At 36.0% G+C, this 12,978-nt stretch overlaps 1 protein-coding gene across 10 annotated transcripts in view; it reads left to right on the forward strand.

The window, feature by feature from the left end:
- Window positions 1–12,978, forward strand: part of Dop1a (DOP1 leucine zipper like protein A) — a 120,248-nt gene that overhangs the window by 102,509 nt on the left and 4,761 nt on the right. For all 10 annotated transcript variants that reach the window (XM_063233132.1, XM_063233137.1, XM_063233140.1 and 7 more), the window contains 11 exons: window positions 2,734–2,800; window positions 3,019–3,163; window positions 3,329–3,408; window positions 4,396–4,505; window positions 4,757–4,906; window positions 5,043–5,104; window positions 6,674–6,826; window positions 7,767–7,903; window positions 9,014–9,069; window positions 9,952–10,116; window positions 12,491–12,620. In XM_063233132.1, coding sequence (XP_063089202.1) covers window positions 2,734–2,800; window positions 3,019–3,163; window positions 3,329–3,408; window positions 4,396–4,505; window positions 4,757–4,906; window positions 5,043–5,104; window positions 6,674–6,826; window positions 7,767–7,903; window positions 9,014–9,069; window positions 9,952–10,116; window positions 12,491–12,620 — 1,255 coding nt within the window. The remainder of the gene's footprint in view (window positions 1–2,733; window positions 2,801–3,018; window positions 3,164–3,328; window positions 3,409–4,395; window positions 4,506–4,756; window positions 4,907–5,042; window positions 5,105–6,673; window positions 6,827–7,766; window positions 7,904–9,013; window positions 9,070–9,951; window positions 10,117–12,490; window positions 12,621–12,978) is intronic.

Here is a 12,978-nt window from a genome sequence, read left to right on the forward strand (position 1 = left end):
ACTTGTTACGTGAAAGAGGCAGCAGAAGCAGGAACTCTTTATAAGGACGGGTGGGAAGGTGACAGTTAGGCACAGGCAGTGGAATGGTGGGGAACATAGTAGATGAAAGGGACATGGGAGTTCACTGGGGAGAACTCGGGATTTTATGGAGTTTTGCCTTGGTGGGTGGGAGCACTTAAGTTGAGGAGGAGATGGCCCGTGCATGTTTGTAGTAGCAGTAGGTCAGAGAGGAAATAACCTGAGCTAGGAATTATTTTTCAAATGGGAGATGGAAAAGGATATGAACTAGTGGTAATGGGATTTAATGAGGAAGACAAAGAAGGACAAAGGTCAGCGAAGGAGACAGAAAAGGAAATAACAGAAAATTAGCAGAAAGCCAGGTTGAGTCACTGTTTCAGAAAGAGGGAGGCTAAGAAGACATAGTAAGCAGCTTGGCAGAGGTCAGTGACGACGAGGAGTAGTGAGAGGCCAGGCTTGCTGATGGTTTGGCAGCGCTGGTGCTTCAGGAGAGAAGCTTGTGAGGTGGTAATTACACACAAATGTTAACGGCAGAGGGAAAGAGTAAGAAACCTAGACGTTTGATTACAGAGCAAAGAAAAGTGAGACCGTAGCAGGGGGAAATGTGATTTAGAAGCTGTCATTTTGATAGGAAGTCAGCCTTAAGATGTTAACAGCGAAGACTCTGAACTTGGACTCTCCCTGGATTCAAATGTCAGCTGCTTTACATATTGCTCTGTGTCTTTGGGGCAGTTACCCTTCCATGTATAAAATCAGAGTGCCAATAGTACCTACCTTTTGAAGTTGTTAAGGGGAGTAAATGGGTTAACGTTTGTTAAATTCTTAGAAGAGTGCCTGGTGATTGATAAATGTTATGTAAGTGGAGAGTACAGGAGATTTTAGAGAGAAAAGTGCTCATTGATAGAATCAGCTTCGAGAGACCTTTGGAAGAGATGATGAATAGAAAATGGCAGAGATAAGAGTGATTTTAAAAACGCGTTTTCTCTTAAGATTTTGCTGCTCAAAAGTTTTGTCCATCAGCTAGCAGTATGGAAAATCTGGAAGCTTGCTGGAAACATAGAATTTCAGATTCTGCTCCAAACTGCCTGAATTAGAAACTGTATTTCAAAAGGATCCTCAAATGACTTGTATCCATACTAAGTTTGAAAAGGACTGTTTCAAGCATAAAGGAAAAAATATAGTGTAAATTTTACTCCAGCTTTTTATTACCTCAGACAGTGTAACCTCATTAATAGCAATGACCAACAAGTTATCAGACTGAATATAAAATGAATCAAATGCAAAGAAATTGTGGTCAACCTCTATGGCTCTGATGATGATTTTATGTATGTAAATATGCACTTCTGTGCTCATCCACTTAGCTTCTATCCTTAGTATCCTTAAGGAACTGACAACTTTAGTTTGGCATCCAATGATATGTGAAGTGAGGAGAAAAGAATGTGGAATCTTTTAGTAAAATGGCCTCAAGTTGTCTAGTAAATATGGACATATAGTCTTCCTAAGAAGCAGAGAGGAGGTGGTAGGACAGTCAGTGAGAGCTAATGGAGTGGATCGTGGTATTGTAACTGAGTAACACTCAGGATCCACCCCAGTGATGGGAAGCTAGAGTGATCCTGCTAAAGAATTTCAGTGTTTGCAGGATGTGGTGGTGTATTCCTATAATCCCAGCATTCAGGAGGCCGCAGTGGGAGGATCAGGATCACTGCAAGTTAGAGGCCAGCCCGGGCTCCATAGAGAATTGAAGGCTAGCCTGTCCTAGATTGCAAGACCTGTCGGAAAAAAAGAACCTGAAGTTTGAGATTTTGAAGGTTTAATGAAAAGAGCAGTAGACTAAGTTTCTGTGATTCCTAGCTCAATGATATACATGATTGTAATGAGAGATAAATACAGATACTGGAAATACAATGGAAGTCTCGTAAAGATTTCTGATTTTTCTAATCTTAAATTCCAACTTTCATATCATTCTTTTGATTCCTTACCAGGAATCTAATTCAAGACCTTGCTCTGTGTCTGCTGGGCTGAATCCTCAGCTCATATCTTTCTTCTCTGCATGCATCACTGGGATTTGAACCAAAGGCCTTTCTACTGAGCTGCAGCTAGGGTTTTGTTTTGTTTTGTTTTGTTTTGTAAGAAGTCTTGCTGTGTAACTCAGGGAAGGCTCAGACTTTCAGACTTGAGGTCCTGATGCCTTGGCCTCCCAAGGTGCTGGGATTATAAGCATAAACTGCCACACCAGGCTTCCAATCCTCATTACTAAGACTTGTACTACATAAATAAACCTCTTCCAGGCTGTTTTCCAATCTGTCAAACATGAATACTGTATGCCTATCTAACTCAGAGTTTCTTTGAATCACCAGGTAATCCTTGTTAATTTGATTAAAAATTGAAATCACCTATTGTGATCTTTTTCCTATAAGATTGTACTGTTCTTTCATCTTCTCTTAGTATGTGTACACAGGTTGAACATTAAAACAAAGATTGAATATGTTTAGATATACTAACAGTTTACAAGTGTGGGGGCTATTATTGTATGTTTTTTCATGCATGTGTAGGTAGTTGAGCTGAGTCATGGAGTATGAATATGTATTTAATAAATATTTAAAACAGAAATTGAGGCCACAAGGCCATTTATGGTGAGAAACCAGATTTGGGTCATTTTCTTTAGACTAATACTTTTTTTTTTTTTTTGGTATTTTGTTTTGGTGGCCTTTTTAGGGTTCTGAATGAGTTTATTATGAAAAATCCCAGTCTAGAAAACAAAAAAGACCAAAGAGACCTTCAGGTAAGGCATCCAAACTTGTGTTTCTTGTCATCAGCTTGAACACAAGAGGATCATATAATGTGAAGTTCTCCCAAGTCCTAACATTCTCAAAAATAAGCAGTGTCTATTGTAAAATATCTAGTGTCAGAAAATAGAAAATTACAGAAGTTAATAATGAATATTTATGTATGTGTGAATGTACATATATACTTTATAGTGGCTTTTCCTTGTTTCTTTAGGATGTGACTCATAAAATAGTGGATGCTATTGGTGCAATTGCTGGTTCTTCTCTGGAACAAACAACATGGCTGAGACGAAATCTAGAAGTTAAGCCTTCTCCAAAAATAATGGTAGATGGGACCAATTTGGAATCTGATGTTGAAGGTATTTGTCTCGGGCATTTAGTTAGTTTTCTATAAAATAAATCATTTCTGATAGTTCTGTGAGTACCATAAATTCATCCCTTTTCTCATTATTAGAAAGTAACTTTTTTTTGAGTGGGAAAATACTAACAAACATGTTCACTTTCCTGTCTTTTCTCATATATAGATATGTTATCCCCTGCAATGGAAACCTCAAACATAACTCCCTCTGTATATAGTGTCCATGCACTGACATTACTCTCGGAGGTAAACATTACCAAGTTTTTTTTAACAAGAACTTGTAAGTTTGATAACAAAATATGAACAAATTTATTCTTATAGAGGAAATTTTAATTTGAAAAACCATCTTGTATGTCTAGAAATGATTAGATACAATTGATAACTGTAAAGCTTTGGCCTTGTCTGTATTTTGTTTGTTTGTTTAGCATTAGGGTTAATAACTTTAGAGATTGCTCTCCCACCTCACACACTACTTTTTAATTCTTTAAGAAATAAAACTGCTTTTGTATTCCATTATGGTAAGGAGGAGTACAGGTAGTATAATGCTTTCACTATGAAGGATTTTTTACAGGTTAGAAACATCTTAATATGCATTCTCTGCCAAGCTATTTTTCATACTGTTATACATCTGTATGTGTCGTTTTTTGTTTCCCCTTTACAGATTTGGATACAAAAGTTAGAACACTATTACTAAGGCTGTATAGTAATTGACAGAGTTGGAATTTGAGCAGCCCAGTTAATTTGTTTGGAGTCTTCCAAACCTCCTTCTAACCTAGTAAAGGGAAAAGCATACCGAGTTTGTAGTCTTAAGTCCATTGTTTACTCATGTCATATTAGAAGATTCTTTTTTTGTTTGCTTTTTGTTATCAGTACCAGGGATCAAACTCACGACTGCCTCCTTGCAAGGCAGGTGCTTATGCCGCTGAGCTAAATCCCCAGCCCCCATATTAGAAGATTCTTAACTCTTTTTTTTTTTTTTTCTCCTGTCTCTCTTGGAAGTAGAAAATTCTGTGTATATTTATACTCTATAAGTATAATGGACAATAAACAGATTATGGCATAAACTATTAATATAAAAGTGATTTAGAGAGAAAAAAGTGATTTAGAGAGACCTCAGTTTTAATTTTTCTCATTTCAAGGTATTCTAAGTTTTCTTACAAATTGAACATTAATATCTCTAGGTGATGTCAGTCTCTACTCATAGATTATTCCATTTCATTTCTCATGTTTTAGATTTTGGCTCACCTCTTGGATATGGTGTTCTATAGTGATGAAAAGGAGCGAGTTATTCCTTTACTTGTAAACATCATGCATTATGTTGTGCCCTACCTCCGAAATCACAGGTACTATTATGATTTAAATATATTTCCATTAATTCATAGTCTGTTGGAAACAAGCTCTTATACTTTAAATAAATTTAAATTAAGTCATAGCCTGTTAGAAACAAGCTCATTGTCATTTTTGGAATTAAGCAAAAATTTGCAGTATTGCACTATTTCATGTCTTCATTGTCTTAGATAATTGTGAAAACTTACATAACTCAATATGATGATTAAAGGTAGAAAACAGATTAAAGTGATTTTCTTTCTTCCAGTGCACATAATGCCCCTAGTTACCGTGCCTGTGTCCAGCTGCTCAGCAGTCTTAGTGGGTATCAGTACACACGGAGAGCTTGGAAAAAAGAAGCCTTTGACCTTTTCATGGATCCCAGTTTCTTTCAGATGGATGGCTCTTGTGTTAATCAGTAAGTCATCCTCTTGATTTCATTCAACATGAAAAGTAGCTTGGAGACAAATGAAGTCAACTACTATCCCACCAACTTACAATGTTTTAACAGTAACAAGAACAAAGTTATATATTCTAATCCTTTTCTCTTACAGTTGGAGAGCGATTATGGACAATCTGATGACCCATGATAAGACAACCTTTAGAGATCTGATGAGTGAGTATTGTGGGATGACAATCTAGACAAAGGTGTTCCCATGCATGATTTCATTATTATTAATATTTATTTTGTTCTTTTGGAAACTGTTGAATTAGGTATTCATCAAGATGTATGTAGTATCCTATGGAAATATAATATTAAAACTTACAAAATACAGTTTAGTGATAAGTAATAAGTAAAACTATCCTTTTGGGGCAACTAGTGGAAGGAAGGACTCATAGCCAAATTGGATCAAAATTGTTTCTCAGAATGCAGCTAGTACTGTATTTTGCATAGAGTAGGCACTCAATAAATAATTATTAAATGAAAGACTGACAGTTGTTAAGGCAGACAGTTGGAAGCAACGTATGAGACAAGACGTTAAATCTCTCAGACTCTGTTTTTCTCCTCTGAAGGAAGAGAGGGGCCAAGACGATCAGAATCACTTTCTACATACCTTTCTACTTAATCCTGATGACTTTATGTATTAGGGTACCATTTAATATTCTGGAGGAAAAGAAATTGATTTTTTTAAAAAGCAGTTTTAAAGTTATTAAACTAAAATAGCAGTGAAATTGTTTGTTTCTATAGGATTTTGTGTCATGTAGTTTGGTTTGTTTTGCTTTGATTTTTTTGTGGTACTGAGATTAAATCCAAGGCTTTTACACTATATGCCCAGCCTTTTTTATTACCTTTATTTTGAGACAGGTTTTTGCCAGATCACTAATTTGCCCAGAGAAGGCTTGAACCTACAATCCTTCTGTCTCAGCTCTTAAGAGTGCTGGGATTATAGACATAAGCTACCACACTCTGCTAAACTGTATAAATTCTGTAGCCCAAACTATAGTCCTGTCTTATGGATAAAGGTATTATTGTATCTTATTCTCATCTTCGTAAACTTGTTTTAAATTTCAAATTCATTTAACAAATATTTACTAAAAGACAACAATGGGTCAGACATTATATTCACTTTAGTCAAATAAAAAATTATTTCCGAGAATAAAAAATAGTGAAAGAAATGGGGCCATATGTGATGCAGATTTCTTTTAAAACAGCTAACAAGTTTATATTTGATATGAAACTGAAGAGGGTAACAATAAGAATGGCTTAGGGAGATTCTACAAATAGAGAACAAAATATTTCAAATCTTGAGATGGCAGCAAACATGGTAAATTCATGTGATAGCAATTAAGACACTCTGGCTAGGGGAGTAAACAGGAAGGAGAAATTGGCAGACTAGCTAGACTGTGCTGAAAACCATAAAGTAATACAAAGGACTCAGGTAGATGGCATGTGATATTAAAGAGTTATAGGAAATAGCATCAGGAGTTTCGCCTTCCCAGACTCAGTTCTAAATGTTGATGTGTCTACATTTCACTTCCCACTTCTTGGTCTTCTGGCATCTGGATGCTGTGTTTGTTTGCCAGCTCTTCTGTGCAGAGTCGTCCCATGTCCTCTTCCCCAAGTTCTTCTCATTTTGAATGTTACTGCCATCTACCCACTTTTAAAAACAAGTAACAGAATAATCTTTTTACAAATGACTAAGCGACTATGTGTGTCATCATCTCTCTCACTTGTTTTCTTTAGCCCGAGTTGCTGTGGCTCAAAGCAGTTCACTGAATCTCTTTGCAAACAGAGATGTGGAGCTGGAACAGAGAGCAATGCTTCTCAAAAGATTAGCCTTTGCTATTTTTAGCAGTGAAATTGACCAATATCAGAAATACCTACCTGATATACAAGGTAGAGTTAAAATACTTCTTTTATTCTATCTTCTGAACTACAGAGATTTGTGTTGTTTCTTAAAAAATGTTTTCCTAGCTGGGGATTTAGCTTGGTGGCACAAGCGCTCACAAAGAGGTTGTGAGTTCAATCCAAGTTTCTCCTAAATTTTAATTTAATCAGAAATTTTTTTACTGCAACCATTAAAGAAAATCTCCAGTTTCTAAAAGAAACCAACACTGAATTTGTAAGCCTCATCTGAATCTGGTCTCCATTTTATTGTTTGGTTTGCATTCCTTAGGAATTCATGTTAGAGGGTAGCATTTGATTGTGGACACACATGTTGGTGCTTTCATTCTTAACAAGAAGTTATATACCCTTTAGTAGAGGACAGATATAGGCAGAGCCCATAAGTTGTGGCTCTATGTATAATTAGAGTATGTGGGGGGGATCTGTAAGACTCTTGATAACCTTTGTTAAATGGATTTGGTGACCTCCAGTGTCCAAAAGAATGCAGTGCACTCAACACCCCATACCACCAAATACTTTAACAGAAGGGATGAATTTTACCCTAGAGATGGAGGTAGCAGTGACAGATGGAGGAGGACAGACGCAATGTACCAGTCCTCGCAATGAATGTACTGCAAACATGTATCAATAAAAAGGAATAAGAAAAGATTTTCTGTAGTCACTGTACTGTGCAGCCTCCAGCAATACAAGCAAGTCTTCTTTCCTTCATAATGTACCTAATTTCAGGAATGCAGTGTGCATACTTGTTATTCGATACTCTAGTGAATCTAATGGGAAAACAGTATATACTTGTATAAAATTTATCTTTATTTATGAATCTATCAGTCTCCAACAGATTAAAGGGGTCCTATACTTCAGATAGTTTTAGAATTATTGTACTAGATAAAAAGTGCTATATGACATTAAATCAAATATATTGCATTTCTTGCAGAGAGATTGGTTGAAAGTCTCCGTTTGCCCCAGGTGCCAACTCTTCACTCTCAAGTGTTCCTGTTTTTCAGAGTATTACTTTTAAGAATGTCTCCACAACACCTTACCTCACTGTGGCCTACCATGATCACAGAACTTGTGAGTCAATTTTAATTCTGTCAGATTACAATCTAAACTATAAAACAGCAGGATTAGTTTCCACATTTATTAGCTCAAACTAATCTTGAAAAAGAACTAAATTCAGTTACTGTCCTAACAGCTTTCATAGTTGAAATTATGTATTATAGATGGCCAGTTGCCAATGAAATATAGTTCATTGGGTGTGTTTACTTTTAACATAGATGTCAACAGACTTGGTTCTCACTGTTAGCAGTCCTCTAGTGATAGAGATGGGCTAGCTGGATTTTAATGGACTGGTTGAGTCACTTTCCTCCTTGCAGAAACAAAACGCCTGACAACTTAAAGGAGACATTTTAGTTTGGCTCTTATTTTCACTCCATAGCTGGCCAGCTTCCAAGGCACAAAAGCCTAGTTGGGAGGGTCCAGGTCATGCTCCAGGGACCCATCTCTTCTGACCAGAACCCTGCCCCCTACCAGCAGGTCATTAGTCACAACCCCTCATTATTCAGTCACTTTCCAAAAGCCCCGCCTATGAGTGTCTGAGACTTTGGGGCACATTTTCCTTATAAGCCATGGTGTATAACACAGGCGTAAGGCATGTATTCACTGTGAAGTGCAGCATCTACCCCAGTCAAGTTTGTTTTAGAGTCTTTCACAAAGATTTTCTAAACTCCGGATCAGCTGAGCTTTCCCAAGTCCACCTACACTATTCAGTGACCTTACATACGCGGCCAGCCTCAACCTCGTCCTCACAGGAATGATTGGGGAATTCAGCAAAAAATGACAAGTAGAGAAAACAAAAGGGATCCATCTGCCTGAAACCCAACTTTATAATTTCTTCACAAGCAATTTGCTTTAATAGTTCATTTTCTTTTTTGTTTTTTTAGTAACTGTGACTCTTTTCCATCATACTAAAAGCAAAAAACTGCCCTCATCTCATGGGACTCTGCCAAGTGATTAGCAAGACCCTGTGCTGCCAAACTTTCAGTTATTCTTTAAAAAACTAATCAAAAAATCCCGTGTATCCTGAAATTATTTTTGCATTAATGAAAGTATAGCCTAAATATAACAAGAAAGTATTACACATCCATTTATATAAATATTTAACATCTATTTAACATTCTTCAGGTACAGGTATTTTTATTGATGGAGCAGGAACTCACTGCTGATGAAGATATTTCACGGTAACATGTAATTTATTTCATTGTGTTCTTAGCAGTTTTAATACCCTGAAGTTATCCAGAGTTTTACTCAACAACTAGGAAAGTGTGCATACTGTTTCATCTGAGTATCTTATGTGATTAGTCCATTGTTTAATTGATCGTGTTTAGATATGATCAATGTAATTACACTTAGTGCTGAAACATGGTAGACTACATTAAAACATCATCAGGTGTGGTCTTTGGCCTCTAGATACAAATACAGTTCAATACACTATTGCTTCAGCAACATGTTACGGTTAGTATCTGGTCCTTTACAATTATCAGACAGCAAAACTTAGTATAGGAGGTAACTCGCAGTGAAGTTATCAAGATCTAGACTATTCCAAATGTGATGTTCTACAGTTTTATTTTTTGTGTTCCAAATGTAATGCTGTCCAACTTTATTTTTCATGGGGACAGTTTATTAATTTATGGCTAGTTCTTTTACATGAAGTTTTGTCTAAATTTATAGATTGAGAAGTTCCTTTAAGACCATGTTGACTTAAATATATTTTATTCTTCAGTAAAGTTTATAAAGTTTTCTGTACTAATAACTGTGTCTCTTATTATCAAAAGTTTTTGCCTATACTTGCAAAAAGAAACTGAATAGTGGTAAGGTTTCTGAGTTATACTGTCAGTACTTAAATATTTATTGAGTATGTTATGTGTTATTTTCACATTTTTAAAATTACAGAGAAACATTTTTTTGACATGGCAAAATTGTCATGACTTGTAATTTAGCAAAAATTATTGGTACATTTAATCAGAATGACTGAAAAATACTGACTGGTAAGTTTCAAAGACCCAGGAATTCCTCATGAAGCAAATGGTTCCAGGTACTGATAGTGCCTTGTTATGTTGCAGGACTTCAGGCCCCTCTGTAGCTGGTCTGGAGACCACCTATACAGGAGGCAATGGCTTTTCCACTTCATACAACAGCCAGCGGTGGTTAAACCTCTATCTCTCTGCTTGCAAATTTTTGGATTTAGCTCTGGCATTGCCCTCTGAAAATCTTCCTCAGTTTCAGATGTAAGTAGAAGCACTGAATACCATTAAGTGAGCAGTTTTGAAAATACATTTACCTTGATCACGTACATCTAACACTAAAATGTTCTTTGTGCAAGTCTAAATAATAATTTTTACTAAAATGAACTTCTTTTGGCAAGGGATAGGGCAGCATATTTATTGGAAGTGCATGGTTGATGTGGCTATATTTACAGGCTTTTCAGTCAACAAATTGAATACCATCCAGATGAGAAGCATCTGGGGAACATGACTTGTAGCCTTCAAGCCCACTATAGAAATCACAGTTGAGCACATAATTATTATATAACAGGAGCTACAAAAGATGCTCTGAACCCAGCAGAGACCTCTCCCTGCTTTTTGATTCAGAGCAGGCCCTGGTTTTTAAATTGAGGGTGGTGACTGAGGGTGGGGAAGAAAGGCACACATGTGAAAACAGAGGCTGGAACAGACCCAGTATGTCTGAGGTTCTAAAAGATCCGCACTGCTAGAGCAGTGTTGAGAGAAGAGGCTGTAAAAAGATACTAAGTCTATTTGGGCTGTATACTGTGGAGAAAGGACAGAGGTAAGCAGTGAATTAAACTGAAAGGAATAGGGAGAAAACTGATGAGTAAATACTCATAGTGCCTTATTCATCACTGCTAAATATACTTAATTGTAGTTTTTCCATATCTAAATCTTAAAATACTGTAATCAAACTATAGCTAAAATAATTTGAGAATCTATGCACAAAAATCAAACACTGTGCAGTATATTATGCTGTTAGGTTCTTCTACACAGAATGTTATAATAGATTAATTCCTTTTTTCCATTTGAAAACATCTCATCTACTTCCTCTTGAATATCAGTAGTTAGGTACCTGTCAAATTGAAGCCCTAGGAAAGTTTCAAAAAGGATACCAGGAGTAAGAAGAACTGTAGCAAAGTATGCAGAGATAACTAAACTTACATTCAGAAAAGCTGTACAGTGTTTTTCAGTGTCTTAAGATATACATTAACTAGTATGTTTATGGTTCTGACCTTTAGTCTTCCATGACCAGGACCAGAGTTATTTATCCTCTTTACCTGCCAAGATACGCTTACTACAAAACAGGGCTGTAGTGTGTAGCTTGGCAGCATGCTTATTACCACACTGGGTTCAATTTCAGCACAAAAAGAAAAGTAAAGGCTACTATAGCAAAAATGCTGAGCTATAATCACAAGAGAAATTCCACTATAGACAGCCATCAGAATGGTAAAGACCTAAAACCTTCACATTTAACAATAGAATCATTCTTGTTATACATTGATATTACTCACTTCTCCAGGGGGTTACATTTACTAAAAATGTAAATGTACTTTCTCTTTGAGCAAACAGTTCTGCTACATCTAAGGATTTATCCTAACACTATACTTACAGCTATGCATAAAATAATTTTCATAGGAATATCTTACATTATATGGTACATAGCATGAATCAGGACAATCTAGGAGACTTGGTTAAATTATGGCATACCATGTAGCTTTAGAAAGAATGGGTTTAACTTGACATGGAATGATCTCCAAGATGTATAATTAGATCAAAACAAGCATAAATAATGTTTATTTTTTTAAAGGGGGGGTGGGGGTTCATTGTGTAAGTATGTGCTGTCTCGTGAATAAACTATTTGTGGAAAAATACAAGAAACTGATGTGTCATATGGTAGATAGGACATTACTTTTCTTTTGTATCTCTTATATTGTTTGTTTTCTATAGACAAATATTTTACTTGACAAAAATTTAAAGAAAAATATAAGAAAGGCATGGCAGAAGTCCTTTTTAAATTTTTAAATATTTAAATTTTCAACCCTTAGCACATTATTTTTCAGAAACATTTAGTCAATTACGTTAAAAAATCAGGTATTTATCACACTATTATAGACAATAAACTTCATAAAAGCAATTTCCTTTTAAGAATTTTTTTGCCTATTAGCTAATAAGAAATGAAACATTTGGGGCTGGGGATTTAGCTCAGCGGCATAAGCGCCTGCCTTGGAAGCAGGCAGTCGTGAGTTCGATCCCCGGTAACCGATAAAAAGGAAAAAGACCAAAAAAAAAAAAAAAAAAAGAAATGAAACATTTATTGAGTATATGCTTTGTGCTTTTGAAAATCAATGAACACTTTACAAGTTTATATATTATCATTTATCCCTTAAAACCCCTGTGCAGTATTTAATATCATATACTAATGAAGAAAATGCTCAGAGGCTAAAAAATATACCCAAAGTGTCGGGAATAGCAGTAGTGGCACAGGTAGCATTTGCAAACCTTCACAAGTTATAGAATGATCTTTCTACTAAATTGTGTAGCTTCACCTTAGCACAAAGTTTTACTGATGTTGACATCATTCTTCCACACACAGGTACCGATGGGCCTTTATTCCAGAAGCTTCTGATGATTCAGGTTTGGAAGTCAGGAGGCAAGGCATACACCAACGAGAATTTAAACCTTACGTGGTACGACTAGCAAAACTTCTCCGGAAAAGGGCAAAGGTATTAATTTTTTTTTTTTTTTTTGTCTTTTTCATTTTTATCGGTACCGGGAATCGAACTCACGACCACCTGCTTGCAAGGCAGGTGCTTATGCCACTGAGCTAAATCCCCAGCCCCAAGGTATTAAATTTTTAAAAATTTGGTTTTATTACCTGCATATTGCATTTTACATTTGTAGTATTAGATTATGTTATTACAGTAAGTACACAATTTACAAGTGAGTTCCATTCTGGGAGAATGTTCATAAGGCAGATTTGTTTGTATCTGATAAAGTAGGTCTTTAACAATGCACCTGTGCAACTTTGCAACTCAAATGTTAGTAAGTTAGAGACATACAGTACTATTTATTATCTTAAGT

Source organism: Cavia porcellus, unplaced genomic scaffold, assembly GCF_034190915.1.
Source record: "Cavia porcellus strain 051 isolate PalLab524CR breed Dunkin Hartley unplaced genomic scaffold, mCavPor4.1 scaffold_22, whole genome shotgun sequence".
NCBI lineage: Eukaryota > Metazoa > Chordata > Mammalia > Rodentia > Caviidae > Cavia > Cavia porcellus.